The following is a 17,837-nucleotide window of genomic DNA, read 5'->3' on the forward strand; positions in this document are numbered from 1 at the left end:
ACATACAATTCTTTGCTAGCTCGCCCGAATGGTCTGTACACGACATAATATAATGTATACGATACAAATTTGGAATTATATTTTCTAAAATAGATATATAATTTACTAAATATTTGCAAACTAAAATGTAAGTATATCATTCCACTAAGATTGAGCATATTTCACTGATTCTTTTAAGTAGACGATTACAATTGTTTTTCGGTTTCAGAATTTATTGTATAGTATCAATATATATATATATAGATGGACATATATATATATATATATATATATATATATATATATATATATATATATATATATATATATATATCAATAGGTTTCATACCCTAAAACAGGTTTAAAAGTTAATTTTTTCTTTTGACAGTTTGAGTCACAGTTAATTGGAAATATTGTAAAAATGTAAAAGGAGGAGTTTTTTTTCCTGAAAAGAATGGAAATAAAAAACACAAAAGAAGAGTTTAATACTAAGAAAAAAAGAAACACGAGATTAGTTTAGTTTAGTGTTCCAACAAGTACAAGGGACAACAAGAGACATGCACAATAAGCACCACTGGATGATCATAATTAAACGTTAATTAAATTAACTTAAGTGACGTCATTCAAAGAGCAAGGGGGTAAAATTGTCAATTCGAAACCTCCAGGCATATTCCGGTCGGTCAATTGAGGAGGTTGAGAGCTTTGATTTATTGGAAACAATTCTTCTCCGATTTCTCATAAATTCTAACGAATTGTCTTAAAATCTCGATCCAGAGATTCCGAGTTATCCTTCTCCGGCGAGTTTCGATTTTAAGCTTTTTTTATTTATTTATTCCGCCGATCTGATTCTCGCAATCGAAGCTACTAGAAAACGATGTTTAACGGGATGATGGATCCTGAGATGATCCGGCTCGCTCAAGAACAGATGAGTCGTATGACCCCAGCTGATTTCGCTAGGATCCAGCAGCAGGTTTGTTTTTTATTTGTTTCCCTTTAATTTCCCAATTCAATTCCACAGATTCATTCAAGTTTAATTTCGATCGAAACTCTTCTGATCAACTCTTTTCCCAAGTGTGTAGTGTAATTTGTATGATTGATGTGATTGTGATCATTGTTTATTCAATTGGATTTAATTAGCTAGGTGATTATTAGCATTATGGGTTTTGTATGATGAAATTTTATGCCATTGTTTTTGTTTTTTTGTTACAGATGATGTCAAATCCAGATTTGATGAATATGGCAACTGAGAGTATGAAGAACATGAGGCCTGAAGATTTGAAACAAGCTGCTGAACAGCTTAAGCATACTCGCCCTGAGGATATGGCTGAGATTAGTGAGAAGATGGCTAAGGCTTCCCCTGAAGATCTTGCAGCTATGCGTGCTCATGCGGATGCTCAGTTTACTTATCAGATTAATGCTGCTCAGATGCTCAAGAAACAGGTACTATTACTATTGACTTCCTGATTCAGGTGTATTTGTCTTTTCCAAGTGTTTTTTTTTGGTTTGAAATCAACTTTTGATAAGAAAACAGAGTGGGATTGCCTAGTTTCCAGATAAGGTATGCTTTCTTGATGATAAAGTAAGGAGAAAAAATGGCATTAACTATGGAACTTGTGTCTCTGTATTGGGTTACGCAGAATGCATGTCTGTAAGCTTCACAAGCTTGCAGTTTCTACCGCATTTTTTAGCATACTGCATGTTTTGCAAACGCTGATGTTTGTCTCCTCAAGTTATCACCTAGTTGAAAATCTGTTGGAAACGGGGTTTGCCAAATAAAATCTGGGTTTTCAGTTGAGTTTTGCTCTCCTTATGATAAATAAGGAAAATAATGGCATCAATCTAAAGTGGGTAGACTTTGATGTTAATCTCATTTTCTGCTACGTTTGTCAGGGGAATGAGCTTCATAGCCGAGGAAATTTCAGTGAAGCTGCGGAGAAATATTTGCGTGTAAGTCTCCATATCTATTGTTTGTCATGTTACTTGACGTTCCAGTCTCTTTGTTAGCACCACTTCTCTAGAAGATTTTTATTTGTAACCTGATATGAGATTTTTTTGTACTTGTCTTACAATGCTCTTGGGCCATATCTCAGGCGAAGAACAATCTGAAAGACATTCCATCATCTAAAGGTGGCGCACTTTTGTTGGCTTGTTCTCTCAATCTAATGTCATGTTATTTGAAGACGAATCAGCATGAATATTGCATAAAGGAAGGTTCTGAGGTATGTTACACCTTCTGTATGTTTTTGGCTTTAAGATCAATCCTGTCTTGGTGTTCTTCTGATAAATTTAATTTCTTCATTGATTCAGGTTTTGGCATATGATGCAAGGAACGTCAAAGCTCTATACAGAAGGGGTCAAGCGTACAGAGATCTTGGCCTACTTGAAGTGAGTTCTTCTGTTGCTTATGGAAGTCTTCTTGAGATTCCTTGTCAATATATATGTGCTTTTTGTAAACAAGTCCTGAATATATGTTTTGACCTTCTGAAACTATAAGGATGCTGTGTCTGATCTGAGCAAGGCCAATGAAGTTTCCCCTGAAGATGAGACAATTGCCGATGTGCTAAGGTATGGATTTTATTTGATTACTGGTAATGTCATGCTTTTCAGTTCTGCTTATATCAGAGTTTTGAATATCAACATTTTAAAATCAACTTTGAATTAAAGTTTTATCTTTTCTGATGCAGAGATGTTAAGGAAAGATTGGCTGTCGAGGGACCGGGCAATGCATCAAGAGGTATAATATTTTGAAATAATTCAGTGTAGTATTATGTCAGACCATACAAATCATTATTGCATTGATGTAACAAATAAAAAATGTTATACTGTTTGGTCATTAGGTGTGGTGATTGAAGATATAACTGAAGAAAATACTGTTACTTCCGGAGAGAATAAAACTCCGCCTAAAGAGGTTACTGGGACACAACGAGAAAGCAGTGTTGGTGGTCATGCTCAGGGCATAAAGACTGATGCTGATGGATTGCAGGCTCTCAGAGATAACCCAGAAGCAATCAGGTTCAACACCACTCAAAACCAGTGTTTGATGTGTTTTTTCATCTGTTTGTCTCCTAAACTCAAAAGACAAATATTAACTAAAGCGTCCTTTCTCTACTATATTTGCACGATTAATATGATTTTGTTATTCATTTTTTGTTTTTTTTTTATGGCCTGCAGAACTTTCCAGAACTTCATTTCAAAAACTGATCCTGATACACTTGCTGCTCTGAGCGGAGGCAAAGCTGGAGATATGTCACCAGACATGTTCAAAACTGCGTCGAGCATGATAGGAAAAATGTCACCTGAAGAGATTCAGAAAATGGTTCAAACAGCGTCTTCGTTTAAAGGAGATAACCCTTTCACCTCGACTGCACCATCTGCAGGAAACGGGTTTGCACCTACACCTGACATGCTTAAGCTTGCATCTGATATGATGGGTAAGATGTCACCAGAAGAGCGTGAGAGGATGTTTAACATGGCATCATCTTTGAAAGCAAATGCTTCAGCTTCAACATCATACAGCAATGCAGAAGCATCTGAACCACGGGATAGTGTAGGAGCGAGTGGGATTAGTAGTTTAGCAGGTGAGTCTAGTTCTTCAGGTAATTCCTTTGTGGCTCCAAGAAGCGGTTTCGGACCAAGTATGCCTTCTGCTCCGCCGGCAGACTTGCAGGAGCAGATGAGAAACCAAATGAAAGATCCAGCAATGCGACAGGTTTTTATTTCTTTCATTTCCGGCTTATATTTGACCAATTTAGTCACCATAATGTGATTGCAGATGTTCATACTGTATTTTCCCTGTATTTGGTAGATGTTCACGTCTATGATAAAGAACATGAATCCGGAGATGATGGCTAGCATGAGCGAACAATTCGGGATGAAGCTATCTCAAGAAGATGCTGTAAAAGCTCAGCAAGCCATGGCTTCTCTTTCTCCGGACTCCTTGGAGAAAATGGTACGCATTCGGTTTATGAAAAAGCAAAACAGAACATTGCAGAGTTTGATTGTATAGTAGTCTCATATGTAAAAAATGTTGTTGCAGATGCGATGGGCGGATCGGGCTCAAACCGGGATAGAGAAAGCCAAGAAAGCAAAGAAGTGGTTGCTTGGAAGAGGCGGATTGATATTTGCTATATTAATGCTCGTCTTAGCAATGGTCCTTCATCGGCTCGGCTATATTGGAAACTAATTCCTTCGTGAAGATCAGACCAGTCTCCGGTGGGTTCGTAGTTTGTAAAACTGTAACATCGTTTTATCTTTCTTTTATTTTTACTTCAACACCCGTTCTTTTTGTTGGTCCTTTTTTTTTATTAACCCACTTCTGTCTAAATTTATTTATACCTTTGAACTTCTGTAGTGTTTTAAACTAGAGTTAATACAATATTTCTTTTTTTAGATATCAGTATTTCAAAAATCAAAATGCTCTTCATATTATGTTTTACTTATGTTTTTTTCTTCTATGATCTCAGAACTTTGTAATGACTATCAATAATAGTGACTATCTTTTAATATACTGTATATAGACTTATCTTATAATGACTATCATTCTTACTCAAAATGCAATTGAGGAAGTTGTAATTTGAAAACCAAACAAAAATATTGTTTTAAGAAACATTACAACAATAGAATATACAAATAAAAGAAATTACCAATTTTAGTTTAAACCAAACAAAAAGAACATAAAAATACTATAACATCTATTAAAAAAATTCAAAAGAATTTAGTAACAAATCAAAAGAATTTTCCCTAAATTCACTAAAGTCATCTAAAAATTAAAAAAGTAGTTCCCATAATAAAAATATTCTCCAAAGTACAAAAAGAAAATAGAACTTAGACACGTGTCACAATCTGGGACCTAGCTAAATCAATTTTTCGTTAAAATGTCTTAATTAAAATAATACATTTTTTTATAATAATAGAATAAAAAAAATTAACATCGTGAGAGAGAGAGAAAGAGAGTCAATAGAGACCACGCGCAGAGAAAAATAAACGAAAAAAAGAAAGAAAAAGAAAGAGTCTTTCTTCTTTTGTCCTTTGTCTTCTTCTTCATCTTCTTCTTCTTCGTTCCTTTTTTGTTTCCTCTCCCGTTATCTTCGGCGAATCATCATGAATCTAGGGTTTTGTTTTCTCCCACAACCCTAGATTTTTCTCTCGTCTTCGATCGCATTTTGATTGACCATCCCTTCCTACTATCTCATTTCTTTCTTTTCGCGTTCAGCTCATCATCCCGATTTCAAAATGGAGGTTAGTTAGGGTTTACGTTTGATTTTCATTTCTGCCGGATGCAATTCGATCGATCCCCGTTTGTCTTTTTGCTCTTAGGCAACGATTTGAGCTTAGAATTTTGATTTTCCGATTGTAATTGCTTTTGATTCTTCTGAAAATGCCCTTGTTTTTTGGGGACTCGAAGCCATTTTCGAATTGTTAGGGGTTTCGTGTTCAATTGTTACAGTTTTGTCTCTTGATTCTCTTTGTCGTCTCTTCGCTTTGGAATTTTGGACCTGAGGAATGAATTTTCAGGGAGCGGGAGCGGGAGATACGACGACGGCGTCGTCTGAGGGGCATTTGACTTCGGCAGCTGCTTTTGTTGAAGGTGGAATTCAAGACGCTTGTGATGACGCCTGTAGCATTTGTCTTGAAGCCTTTTGTGAAAGTGATCCATCTACTGTATGTTGTACTATGTACCCAAACATTTTATACCTTTTTTGTTTCTTTTTCATTTTAGTTATACATTGAATTTGTTTTTTTTTTTTTTTTTTTTTGATTTCGCAGTTGACTAGTTGCAAGCATGAGTATCATCTTCAATGCATTCTTGAGTGGTAAGCTTTTCGAACATGTCCCCTCCTGCATTTACCACAGTTTTTGAGCTATGTCATGGTAGATACTATCATTGAACGTAGATATTCCAAAAGGGTTGTTTTATCAAATGTGTGGGTTTTCAAGTCCTCTTGTTCTTTATGTGGTGTGTGGGTATAGACTAGAGATTTTTATCTTGGTTTTGAGAAACTTAAGGGAAAGTCAGGAAATTTCAGTTACAACTCGAGAAGAAGAACTCTCAGTAATCAATATCTCTTCCTTTGTATCCGAGTTTCTTCTTTGTGCGAAGCTTATCAGGTCCGTGTCATTTGTATTTTGAATTTACAGGTGTCAAAGGAGTTCACAGTGTCCAATGTGTTGGCAATCAATTAGTCTCAAAGACCCCACAAGGTTAATTTTGCCTCCTCTAGTTCACTTTAGTCCTTTTTTATTGGTAGATGGTAACATTACCATGAGGCATCCTCGATAGAGGTTTCAGTTATGTGTTTTCAATGTTTCCAGTCAGGAGTTGCTTGAGGCAGTTGTACAGGAGAGGAATTTCCGCTTCACTCCATCTAGAAATGCCACCATATTTCGTCATCCAACTCTTGGTGATTTTGAATTACAACATGTATGTGACTCCTTTAATATAATTTTGAGTTGATTACATCTCTTTCCTAGTGAATTAATTGAGTGCTACCTTTGTACAAATCTCTTTTTAATGCAGCTTCCAGTGGGGGTGGATAATGCAGAGATTGAAGAGCGAATCATTCAGCACTTGGCTGCTGCTGCTGCTATGGGAAGAGTGAGACATGGGGCAAGAAGGGAAGGCCACAGAAGCAGGTCTTCAAGTCAAAGCCACCCACAGTTCATGGTGTTTTCGTCGCATCCGAATGCTTCTTCTCCTCCACCTCATCCCCCCATGCCATCTTCTCCATCTCAGAGAGATGAGAGTGAAACAGTCACAACCCTTCCTCTGTCTCCTCACAATGGTTTAGGAGAGGGTTCAAATCAGTTAAACATGCAGCCACAAACATCTTCTCATCCCCGCCAGGTTTCTCCCTCAGTGTCTGATTCAAACAGCAGGTCTTCTCCTGAATTCTCATCTTTTATTGTATTTTGTTACGGTGTAGTCAAGTGCAGCCAATCTGAGCCTTCTTGTGTTTTACCATACGCAGGTCTGCAAATCAATCTTCCCCAAGTGATCAAGATAGAGCTGGACCATCGGAACTCCAGTCATTTTCGGAATCATTAAAGTCTCGATTAAACGCTGTCTCAACAAGGTATCCTGGCTCATCTGGCGAACTTTACTTGTATATTAATTTTATCATATATAAATGATTTCTGATGCACAATGTAGATACAAAGAATCGATATCAAAGAACACAAGGAGCTGGAAAGATAGATTTTTTTCTCGTAACACGTCCATGGCAGATCTTGGCTCTGAGGTTAAAAGAGAGGTCAGTGCCGGAATTGCCACTGTGTCCCGTATGATGGAACGTCTAGAAACGAGAGAAAACAATAGACCAAGCACTGCATCTGTATCAGATGTCTCAGAAAATCACACTCCTGAATCAAACAATGAGCATAATAGATCAGAAGCTGGTGATGAACATTCTATAAATGAAAGAGGGTCTAAAGGTACATGTGCGACTGGTTCTGGTTCAAGCTAAATAAGCAAGTGCCAGCATCTTGTTGGCAAAGGTAAATTTTGACTCCTTGCTTACTGATTCTGGTTGGCTTATCAAGTGTTTGTTCATCAATGGTCTCATTAATTGCATTTTTCGCCCCTTGATTAACAAATTCTGCATCATCAGCGTTTTTTTGCATACTGATATTGTGGATGATTAAGGTATATGCAAACGTGAAAATATTTTGGCCTTAGATGGTAGGGAAACAGTTTGTTCTTTGTTGTCTCACGGTTGTCTTTTGACTTCTCCGAAAAACGCTACAAAATCTGTCAGTCCATTTTAACGCCTGTATTTCTAAATGAATGCTAACATCTTGTTCTGTTGTCTGTGTTTTGCAGAGACAAGGTGATGTTGTCCATTGTGAAATTCTGATAATATATATATACAGAGTCAGAGGTTTCAAAAGTGTGGGAGAAGCAGCATAGGAAGAAGGTCTATTGATAAAGTAAAAGAGTTTTCTGATTCTCAATAAAATGAAAAAGGTTATTTGTGACCAAAAGGGGGGGCCTTGGGACGCCTTCTCCTGTGTTATATGTATGTTAAACAAAACCAAAAAAAGAAAGAAAAGAGTAAAGACTGTGTGGGTTGGTTATGTGGTTGGTCTGTTGTAAATTCACATTACGGATTTCTATCAATATTACTTATGTATCTCCAAGAATTTTGGCCAAGCAAACCCACCAATGTAATGTATCTATACTAATGTGTTTATTATACTACTTAAAAGGTAAGAAAGAAACTATGGTGCTGCACAATGATGGCTTCTGTTTTAGTTTTTGGCATTTGAAACTGTAAAATTTATGATTTCATCCAACATTTTTGAAGTTTCTGTTTTTCATTTTTCTTAAAACTCTTCTCGACCTTACTATATTTAGTTATTTACATTCTGAGAGAAAATTTCAAGACACAACTGTGGATTTGAGCAAATTTAAGCCAATAAAAGCTTTACAAAAATCTTCATCCATTGCGTTCATTTGTCCACATTTTCTAAAACCTTGCACTAGTTTTCATCATTAGTCGAAGAGGAAACGTATTCTAAAAAAACGTAATTCATCTACCAATCCAGATAAAACAACCACGAAATCCTTGTAAGCCGGACAAGAACATTCCACAAAATAGTAAACTTCTCGGAATGTGCCTGAAAACTGAGGCAGTTAGCTTTTTATCTCTTTCTCTTGGCACCAGAGCCTCTTCCTGTAGCTTTCTTCTCAGTAGACGCCTCAGCTGTTTTGCCTCTTCCTCTGCCTCTACCAGCGGCCTTTCTTGAACCAGAGCTTCCAGCTCCCTTCAAATCCAATTCAACTTGGATCCCTGCAACACGAATTATAGCTCGTTAAGACTTAGAGATGATGGTCAGCAAAATTCCCCTCCCAGGGAGAGATGGGGAGTAAAGATTTAGCCAAGAATTCATCGTTCAAGCCAAGATATATCAGACTAACTGGCTTATTGAAGGAAAAGACAACTTATAAAAAGGTGTAACATGACCAACCTCTAGCATTCAGATTTTTTAGATTTGACTCTAGCTTTTCTCCATCGTTTGCTTCTTCTGGAATATCAAAAACAAAATCAAAAACAAACAGAGAGACCCAGTCAGGATTTCATTTGGTCTAGTTCCAATTCCCATTAGATACCGAAGGTAATCTTGTTATGTCCTTACGAGGCTCAGTTTTTTCTTATACAGGCCCAGTTACCTGAATCTATAAAAATAATTCGTTCAAAAAGATGTCCAGTACCTGAGTCTTCTTCAGCGTCTGACGCATTTTCTTCTTCATTTTCTGCTAATGGCTCGCCATCCTCATCTCTCAAACTATCAACAGTTGGTTCCAGCATTGCAGCTATTCGCTTCTTAGGGGCCTTCTTCATTCCCGGAAGCTGCACCATGTCAGCAACACGTACCATTCTGGTTTTATTCGTCTCATTATATTTTTTGGTCAAAGCTGCTTTAACTGGAGGTGGAACACCCTCCATCGGATTTTCATGTCCCTGATTTGTAAAGTTTGCAATACATTAGTGAAGATTCATAGTCACAGCTGTGGCAGTTATATCCTATGAAAAAGGAAATAGTGTATACCTTAAATTTTCCCAACTCCATAATAGTATCAAAGTCCTCCTGGCTTATAGAGTAGGAGTTCATGAAATCAACAACTTCTGAAACAGCTTCATCCTAAAGAAATAATTTCACATATAAATATGATTAAGTACTAGATGACATAGAAAATCTTATCATATAATTAAAACAAGAGTACAGTGAGGTTAAACAGAGATTTACTAAGACAAACCTTAGGCAGTGTCTGAAGTGGGCTAGTCAAGCGATTTCGGAGAAGAGGAAGATAATCAACACGAAGAGTCTCCCTGTGGTCAATGTTGACGTTTGTCAGAAAGTTGGAATAAGAAAATAGCACATAATATTGTTAAAAGAAAAGGCAGTATGTACACAAATTTGACTCTTCACAGACGGATGAAATATGAAGAAAAGCAAGGTAGCAATTTCACTAGCAGAAAGAAGTAACTCATAAGGTTAACTGTGGTGGAAACAACCTTCCAGAGCTGGATTCACGAGAAGCAAGGACATGAACATGCAGATCCTCCATTAACCGTCTATTTTTCCCCGCAGTAGAATTCTTGCCAAGCCACCCACCAAATCTATTGAAATTACGCTCTCCCTGCATTCAGTAATTTATGCATGGTTGATCTGAATCAGGATATTTTAGGCAACTCTAGGGCAACAAAACGGAGAAACAGGCTCATACCATAACCATAAATATATGCTATAATGCTCAAATATTACAACTTAGAAAAGAACTAACTATTCTGAAACCCTATTTGCCAATATATGAGTTGTGTATTGAAGACTCAGAATCTTGAATGCAGAAAAATGCATCATGTGAAATATGGACATGCATCATCAGAAAAAGAAGCATTGAATAATAGCTGCAGTTTTCAGGTTACATCCATGATATGTAATGAGCTTTACTGAAAGATCACTACCTGCTCGAATATCTCCCTTGATCCATGCAACAATGAAGCTCTATTCAAACAAAACAAATATACGTCAGTTCTCAAGTATTGGAAAGTACATTACTCCCTGAACTACGTCAAAGAACAAAAATCCATACAAAGACACAACAACCCATATATACATGGCAGCATATGATTTATTGAACCTGATCTCCATCAAAGATGAACTTTAGGTATAGAAGGAATAAAAACATAATGAGAACACTAGAGGAAAGACATGGCATATTCATCGGCGACACAAATTTCACGTGGAGGGAATAAAATAGCACTTTTGGTAAAAAGGATAAATATTATTCTCAAGAACTGGAAGCAACTTACGGGAGAATAGAAGATGCAACACAGCATGACTGAGAAAGTTGCCATTGCCTGTATCTTCGAATCTGCACGTTGATGATATCTCCATCTGCAATAGATTCAGCAGCACGAGCAAGTAACTCCATTCGTTTTGTCTCGTCTTTACCGGCTGGCCTATAATTGAGATAGTTTTCCTGCCCAGATGGAAACAAATACAGTCTTAGATTTAACAGTAAATTAGGCACAAATTTCAATGTTCTATACGTTCTCATGAGGGAATACAAGTTTTAGCAATCACTAATGTTAGAGGTAGCAGGAAATTAATTAATGTTCCCGAAGATAATAACAAAACAACCCCACAAGAATCCAAAACAATATAAGACCTGTATAAGTAGAGGAACCAAATCAGGATCACTCATGCTTAGGTCAATTCGTTCATCCATTCTCAGCTTCCCACCATTATAACTAAACAACCTGGAAAGAAATCAATTAATTTAGAAAATTTGGCAATGCCTAACACTTAGAGCATTTATTATACACTACGATGGGCATCAATGATGAACTAAACTAAACTACTTGAGGCATTACTTGTCAACAGCTGTGAAAGGGGACATATCTTCATCCTTAGCACTGCTTAGCAGGCGCTGCCTGATATCATCGTACTTGATGACTGACATGGACAGGCTCATATATTGGAGCTGATTTACGGCCAATCGTATGTCCCCATTCACTCTCTCAGCGAGTTCTTCCAGGGCAATCTGAAAGAAAGGAAAGATAGATGATGTTCAGGGGACAAACTGATAGCACATAAGGCCCACCACCAAAATGCTTATGCGAGTGAGCAGAGAAAGATGTAAGTATTAGACTACAGGAAGAGTGGACACAGAGAACACAGGATCCAAGTTCTAATCTTGGGTGTTTGATCCATTACAACTGGCATACGCTTTCCCAGGGGAATTCCACAAAATAGTCTCAGTGAGATCAAGAAACGCAAAAGTAGGATTTTAAAGGAAAAGAGTATTGCATGACACATGTACTTTACACCAAATCTAATACTTCTATTCTCATTTGTTTAATTTGTAAAAAGGATCTGAAATGAACCAGATATTTTTGCAAAGAAAATAATCCCAAGCAGTAGTTATATGAAACTGGCTAGCATTGACTTACAGAAGCTAGTGAAAATATAACAACTAAGTACAGAATCTTACTTCATTAACTTCAAGGCCTTCTACCTTGGCAATATGCATCAGCCGTTTTGCCATCTGTAACAAAAGACAAGTTGGTTTCATAAGACAACAGCCATTGCTAAAATAAAGGATAGACCGCTACTTAGATCCTCAATACAACTGAGACTTGTTCGGATTTTTTTCCCCTACTGAATATAGGAGCCATTAGCAAAAGGTCAACTGTTAAGCAAGCGTGAAACTTCAGTTATTTCCACAATACATATTGTCTAAAAGTATAAATGGGTAACTTCTTGTCAACTGCTAGCAAAAGTATCTTGAAAAAATCGAAAAGAGAACCATTGGTCCATCGCATGAAGTCCTGTTCACAATCCTACCAAAAGATAACACAGAAAGGACAAAAAAAAATCATCTAAATTTAACCTGCTGTTTTGTGGGCTTCCGGAAATTGAGGGGAAGACAGTAGTTTACTAAACTCTTCAATTTCTGACTGTATCGGTCATTACAAATGCAGATAATAGGAATCTTTGATATTTTAATGCTAGCTATAAGATCCGCAACACCTCCCCTGTCGCCTGCAGACATTCCATCTACTTCATCCATGATTAGAACAGTCTTCAGGTGCTTTGACCTGAAGATAAAATATTCCACCAAGTCAGGAAATAATACAAGCATCTAGGACTAGATCAATAAAAGAAACACCAACATACCTATCCAAGTTAGCCGCCATGGCTTCGTTATTGACAAGTTCTTTCACAGTATTTGCATTACTACCACCAATACCTTTGGCAATATTCGAGTTCGCCTTTCCACGACTGTCACTAGCATTAACCTAAATACAAAGTAAAAAGTCTATATTCCAAGCATGTGCAAGATATTGTATCATTAACCAATGAAATTAAAGTAATAATGAGCTAACCTCAACTGCTTGAAAACCAAGCATCTTACTAACTAACTTTGCTGATGTTGTTTTTCCAATACCAGGTGTTCCACTCAAGAGTATAGCCTTCCTGGCACCAGCATCATTCACTTTCTTCCCCTTTCCTTTGCTTCCAGTACCTCCAAATTGATCATGCCAGTGGGACAGCCAGTTGTGAATCTGAGTAACCTGCAATCGATTTGATAAAGGATCCATCATTTTCATATCATTGAACAAAAAGCAACATACAGTCATTTCAATCGTGTACCAGTGACTGATTCCCAACAATCTCATTTGGTACTTTTGGTCTGTATTTTTCTGTCCATGGCAAGGAAGTCTCGATGATCTTTTTTCCTTTCGCCGGGGGAGCCTTGGTGGGCGAAATTTTTGCTACAGGCTTTCCTAAAAATTGTTTTTCATCACTATTAACTGTAAGGATAATTGAGAAGAAAAGGACACTTAGAAATGGCTCAAGCTTCTACTGAAGCCAAAAGAGCAATGTCTGGAGACAGGTAGATATTTAAGACACAAATTAATAAATTACACAAAGCGCATGCAATACAAGAGTACAATTATTACCTCTTGTCTCTTCTTTCTGAGGACTTATCTTTGGTGGTGCACAGACTTTTTCAGTGCCTTTGTTAGTCCTTTCAGGCAAAGACTTTTTCACGGGTTTAGAGGACCGGATCATGTCGAACAGGCCATCCTCTGTAAGAAACTTAGTGCTGAACAGAATATTATAAGTTAGGATGCTGGTAAATAAAAAAAAAACACCTCAAAATATTTATTGTAATGATATGCAGTTCATGAGCACACACCCCAGCTCTTTAGCTTTTTCAGATTTCTTTCCGCCGATATCTTCATCACACAAAAGGTAAGTCTGAAAACAAGAATTGTAACTTTATGCCATTACCTTTAATCCAACAAAAAGAAAAAGAAACTAAACGGTATGGAGAAAGACCGTTTTCTTGCTAACAGAGCCTGTTATACGACCACCATGCCGCTTTATAAGATCTTCTGCTTCTTCTCTTTCTAAACTGCAATGTCACGAGGGTACATGAAACTGTAAAATGAGATACAGACGTGCAAAAGGCAAAAAGTGTGTAAAAATGAAATACCTATCAAGTGTTCCACTAATTACAAATGTCACTCCAGCTAAGCAATCAGGGGTGCCTTCAGGAACTTCCTGAAAACAGAGAGAGGTCAATACATTAAGACCCCATGTAATAGTCAAGATAGAATAAGAGATTGATCACGTAAGGGACACACCTTTTCTCCTTTATGCGGTGGGTCTTTCCTTTCACCAAAATTCATAAACCCACCTCGCCCTCCACCTCTCCCTCTTCCACCAGTTGAGGCCCCTGATGCAGCTCTACCGCCACGGCCTCTTCCACCTGATTTAAGAGGAGTCTCCTTTTCGTGGGCATCTTCACCATCATCATCCTCGTCTTTCTCAACAGTTTTACTTGCGATTCCTCTACCTGACCCCGACTTTAGTTTTTTGCTGGGAGTGCTATCACGAGTCTTCCTTGAAATAGGTACATCAAAATCATCATCGTCATCATCAACCTTGGTAACCTTTCTTGGGCGGGCCTTGCTTAAATCATCAGACTCAGTCTTAAGTTTCCTCTTGGCAGGTAATTCTTCCACCTCTTTCTCATCTTTAACTTTTGTTTTATCCTTACCAAAATACTTGCTCGTTTTTCTTCTAGCAGCAGTATCCAGGTCTTCGCTAGCCTGCTCCAAGTGATGAACACTTATTCTAGTAAACAAACCAAATACATACGATTGTGACAGCAACTAGCATATTTGAGTCGCCTATAACTCACTCCCAATGGCTCTGAAAACAAACTAATGACAAAAGACACAAAAAATCTGTATTTCAAGTTTCATGCAACCTCAAAAGATGCAATGCCAATGTCACAAAGAAAGAGCCACTAACTTCCATCCTGCTAGCACTAGTTACTCCAGTGTTTTACTAAGTTACACCACATACTATATCCACAATATAGAGCAGAAAACACACCTGCTCTGGTTTAATGGGTGCAGTCTCTGCAGCATTCTTCACAGCACCTGTCGATTTCGGAGCACTTCCATTTCCTTTATCATGGGCTTTCATAAACCACTTCCTAATATCCGACTGCAATTCAAATTACAAACATGCTATCTTTATCAGCCTACATACTTAATACCTTCTAATATCAGTACCAAGGAGGAAAACGAAAATTTCAACTCACCATTTGCCCGTCTCGAGACTTCGACTACAAAACAAATAGTACAATGCTGCATCAAAACCACAAAATTAGAAGTTGGGATAGACGAAGACTCGTGATCGGATGAACTAGTAAACATGCATAAACCCTAGTAACAGTCGAAACCACCAGAATCCAGCGATATATTTTATCGAGGGCAGAGGCTTCTGAATTTTTAGGGTTATGTCAATTTCACAAAATCTAAAAAGAAGAATCGAACAAGAGTAACGAAACCGAACCCTTAGTTCTTCTCCGGCGATATTTCCGGCGAGAAGCGAGATTTAGGCGGAGAAGAAGAAGAAGAAACGGTCGCCGTGTCTACTACTAATGGCACACCTCTAATGTCAAAAGAGAAGTTTTCTGGAGAAGCTTTTAATTAAATCCCTTATATTTGGAATCTCAAAAACTTCTGATAAAGGCTAATAAGTTCTTAAAATTAAATACTTTACCCACAATATTAGCTTGGCGGGCCTTCGACCGGTGCAGCTAGACTAGACTTGTATACCGGTAAGCTCAGATTTAACTGAACCGGTTACTCGAAGAACATTCAGAGTTCAGAAATTGGTTTTCTTGGTTAATTTTGAATATTTTGAGGCAGTAAATTTGGTATCGCGATTTAAGATAGAAATCTCAGTATCTGAGTGAACGGAAAACGTCATAATACGAAAGAGTAAAAGTTCTGATTGAAGAAAATTATGTCGTCTACCGATAATAACCGAATCAATTTCGGTTCAAATTGAGTTTAACATTGTAAATTGATCGGTTCGTAATAACTTCTGGGACTTAATGATTTGATGCCATTGCTAACATTTTGTTCCATTGTTTGTGGTAAGTTATTGCCTTTGATTTTAATACACAGCTTAGCTCTTTTGGGAATTTGCTAAATCTAGAAACCCAATGAAGTTGTTTACGTATAGGTGAAGCAATCAGAGATCATAAACAGCAACAAAGTTCATCAAAACACTCCCCATCCAAAGCTTCCCATCTTTTTCTTCCACTTCACTCACTGATCTCACAAATTTCCCTTCACTATCTTCCAAAACCTGTATAAGCTTCCCTTCAGGGCTATACTTAACCACCACTCCGTGCGGCCGCAACCCAATCTGAAACGAGTAGTGTGTTCTTGCAGTGATTGGGAGTCTCAGTATGAACATCCTCAGCTTAGGATATCTTGCCATTAAGTATGAGTAGTAGTTGCGCCTGCAATGAAGCGCCACCCAAAATTCACCGTTTTGGTTTGTCCTTACGTTATCAGGATGCCCTGGTAACATCGCAAACACATCTGTTGTTCCAGCTTTCTCGCCTTTTAACCAGTATCTTCGTAGGCTGCAATACAAACAATTAGACGATTCATTAGCTGTAATGGGTCAACATACTCTTTTGTGGCACTGACCCTTCAATGCTACAGACAAAGAAATGAATCATGTGATGCATACACACAGACAAATGTTTTCAGTTCTTATTAAACAATCAGACTATAAGGGCTTATCCTATTACTTTATCTACTAGTGAGGCAACTGATCCAAGGTCGTCTCCAGACATTGATCACACAACATCAAGTTAAGATTGGCTACTACTTGTACCTTCCAATATCTCCTTCGCAGAATACAAAGAAAGAACCGTCTTTGCTGATAGACACACCATTCGGAAACTGAACATTTGAGACTAGAACAACAGCTTTCTTAGATATTGGATCATACTTTAGAACTCTCCCAGTGTTGTCTCCAGAGAATACGAGCTGCAAGAAGTTCCTGAAAGAGATCCACAGTTAAAAAAATCAGAGCTTGTCAGCAACATCCACACCCACACATTCATTCAAAAGCAAGAGAAGACACAAACCTCCTCTGGTAATTGATGCTGCTATCTGTAAAGTAAACAGTTCCATCATCATCAATGTCAAGGTCATTAGTAAACCCCAATGGCACACCCTCAGCTTCAGTAACAAGCGGCATTGCTAAGCCACCTTCAGGACCTACTTTCAAAAGTCCCATATACGCATCAGCGATGTACAAATCTCCGGTTCTCTTATCGAAACGAAGACCCAAAGGACGTCCACAGATATGTTCGTTCCTCAAGTAACTCAAAGCAGACGGCTTGGGATCACAAATCTCTGACCGATTACTCGAAGTGTAAGCGAAATCAATCCATTTCTCGCCATTCCAAAACAAAACCCTACCATCAGCAACTCCTGTGTACGGACCACGTCCCTGCGGATCAAACGCGACGCTCTCTGGACCTTGGACTTGGTTTAAAAACAGAATCTTTGATTTCTGAAGTGAGTTCTGCGAATCTCTCTCCCATTGCACTTCATCGGGACGTGGAGAGACAACCTCATGAGTGACGAAATTTGGGAAACCGGAGATGGCGCAGTGGTTGAAAGGATCGATGCTGCAGTAGAGAGCGAGGGAGAGGGTGAGAAAGAGAAGAGTGATACTTGTGGGAGACAAGAACAAAGCCATGATTGTGGCGTTGTTGAGGTAGAGAGGAGATTAGGGGTTTAAAAGAGGAAGAAGAAGAAGAAGAAGGGTAGGTGGATCCATTGGTGGTTGAGCAATGCCAAGAGAGCTCTCACACTCACAGTACTTACTGTACGTGGTAAGCTACAAGCCCTACAAAGCTTTTAATTACTTTATTAGAAAAATTAGATAACAGATTTGTAATTTTACGTAGCCACCAAGTATCGCTAAACTACGGCTCTGCTTGAAGACGTTCA

At 38.0% G+C, this 17,837-nt stretch overlaps 4 protein-coding genes across 5 annotated transcripts; 2 read left to right on the top strand and 2 right to left on the bottom strand.

Annotated features, from left to right (window-relative positions):
* Positions 1-853: 853 nt before the first annotated feature.
* LOC17883296 (outer envelope protein 61) lies at positions 854-4,370 on the top strand. Its single transcript, XM_006287314.2, has 11 exons — positions 854-949; positions 1,189-1,419; positions 1,870-1,926; positions 2,070-2,198; positions 2,287-2,364; positions 2,474-2,544; positions 2,664-2,713; positions 2,817-2,991; positions 3,151-3,688; positions 3,785-3,928; positions 4,016-4,370. The coding sequence occupies exons 1-11, from the start codon at positions 854-856 to the stop codon at positions 4,160-4,162; spliced, it is 1,716 nt and encodes a 571-aa protein (XP_006287376.1). The 3' UTR covers positions 4,163-4,370.
* Positions 4,371-4,965: 595 nt separating this feature from the next.
* LOC17882410 (E3 ubiquitin-protein ligase RHF2A) lies at positions 4,966-8,209 on the top strand. The gene is made up of 9 exons (XM_006287873.2): positions 4,966-5,217; positions 5,494-5,640; positions 5,746-5,792; positions 6,118-6,180; positions 6,292-6,400; positions 6,497-6,855; positions 6,948-7,052; positions 7,130-7,473; positions 7,799-8,209. The coding sequence occupies exons 1-8, from the start codon at positions 5,212-5,214 to the stop codon at positions 7,440-7,442; spliced, it is 1,149 nt and encodes a 382-aa protein (XP_006287935.1). The 5' UTR covers positions 4,966-5,211; the 3' UTR covers positions 7,443-7,473; positions 7,799-8,209.
* A 161-nt stretch (positions 8,210-8,370) lies between these two features.
* LOC17881446 (replication factor C subunit 1) lies at positions 8,371-15,479 on the bottom strand. Of its 2 annotated transcripts, none has more exons than XM_006286946.2 (23): positions 15,364-15,479; positions 15,110-15,155; positions 14,899-15,012; positions 14,142-14,609; positions 13,991-14,058; positions 13,834-13,909; positions 13,691-13,752; positions 13,452-13,597; positions 13,141-13,274; positions 12,873-13,061; positions 12,664-12,785; positions 12,377-12,584; positions 11,978-12,031; positions 11,358-11,527; positions 11,153-11,243; positions 10,794-10,963; positions 10,446-10,485; positions 9,996-10,120; positions 9,737-9,809; positions 9,529-9,621; positions 9,191-9,440; positions 8,947-9,003; positions 8,371-8,768 (listed from the first exon to the last, which is right to left on the bottom strand). In XM_006286946.2, exons 2-23 carry the CDS (start codon positions 15,110-15,112, stop codon positions 8,620-8,622), a joined length of 2,862 nt encoding a protein of 953 aa, XP_006287008.1. In that variant the 5' UTR covers positions 15,113-15,155; positions 15,364-15,479; the 3' UTR covers positions 8,371-8,619. The 2 variants fall into 2 exon arrangements, with proteins under 2 accessions (XP_006287008.1, XP_023635834.1); XM_023780066.1 differs by having other exon boundaries at positions 13,141-13,301.
* Positions 15,480-15,894: 415 nt separating this feature from the next.
* LOC17884258 (protein STRICTOSIDINE SYNTHASE-LIKE 3) lies at positions 15,895-17,662 on the bottom strand. Its single transcript, XM_006287840.2, has 3 exons — positions 16,964-17,662; positions 16,708-16,875; positions 15,895-16,450 (listed from the first exon to the last, which is right to left on the bottom strand). The coding sequence occupies exons 1-3, from the start codon at positions 17,581-17,583 to the stop codon at positions 16,051-16,053; spliced, it is 1,188 nt and encodes a 395-aa protein (XP_006287902.1). The 5' UTR covers positions 17,584-17,662; the 3' UTR covers positions 15,895-16,050.
* Between the last annotated feature and the right edge of the window lie 175 nt (positions 17,663-17,837).

The sequence above is a fragment of the Capsella rubella genome, unplaced genomic scaffold (assembly GCF_000375325.1).
Source record: "Capsella rubella cultivar Monte Gargano unplaced genomic scaffold, Caprub1_0 scaffold_6, whole genome shotgun sequence".
Classification (NCBI taxonomy): Eukaryota; Viridiplantae; Streptophyta; class Magnoliopsida; order Brassicales; family Brassicaceae; genus Capsella; species Capsella rubella.

Bases quoted from the DNA above. Each gene is read 5' to 3' on its own strand.
- LOC17881446 (XM_023780066.1), bottom strand. The intron at 13,062-13,140 runs GTACACGATTGA...AATCGATTGCAG, and splicing joins TTGTTGGGAATCAGTCACTG to GTTACTCAGATTCACAACTG. The intron at 9,441-9,528 runs GTATACACTATT...TTTACAAATCAG, and splicing joins TGGAGTTGGGAAAATTTAAG to GGACATGAAAATCCGATGGA.
- LOC17882410 (XM_006287873.2), top strand. The intron at 5,641-5,745 runs GTATGTTGTACT...TTGATTTCGCAG, and splicing joins GTGAAAGTGATCCATCTACT to TTGACTAGTTGCAAGCATGA. The intron at 6,181-6,291 runs GTTAATTTTGCC...CAATGTTTCCAG, and splicing joins AGTCTCAAAGACCCCACAAG to TCAGGAGTTGCTTGAGGCAG.
- LOC17883296 (XM_006287314.2), top strand. From the start codon at position 854: ATGTTTAACGGGATGATGGATCCTGAGATGATCCGGCTCGCTCAAGAA. The intron at 1,420-1,869 runs GTACTATTACTA...TACGTTTGTCAG, and splicing joins CTCAGATGCTCAAGAAACAG to GGGAATGAGCTTCATAGCCG. The intron at 3,929-4,015 runs GTACGCATTCGG...ATGTTGTTGCAG, and splicing joins CGGACTCCTTGGAGAAAATG to ATGCGATGGGCGGATCGGGC.
- LOC17884258 (XM_006287840.2), bottom strand. From the start codon at position 17,583: ATGGCTTTGTTCTTGTCTCCCACAAGTATCACTCTTCTCTTTCTCACC. The intron at 16,876-16,963 runs GTTTGTGTCTTC...GATCTCTTTCAG, and splicing joins AGCATCAATTACCAGAGGAG to GAACTTCTTGCAGCTCGTAT. The intron at 16,451-16,707 runs GTACAAGTAGTA...TTTGTATTGCAG, and splicing joins TGCGAAGGAGATATTGGAAG to CCTACGAAGATACTGGTTAA.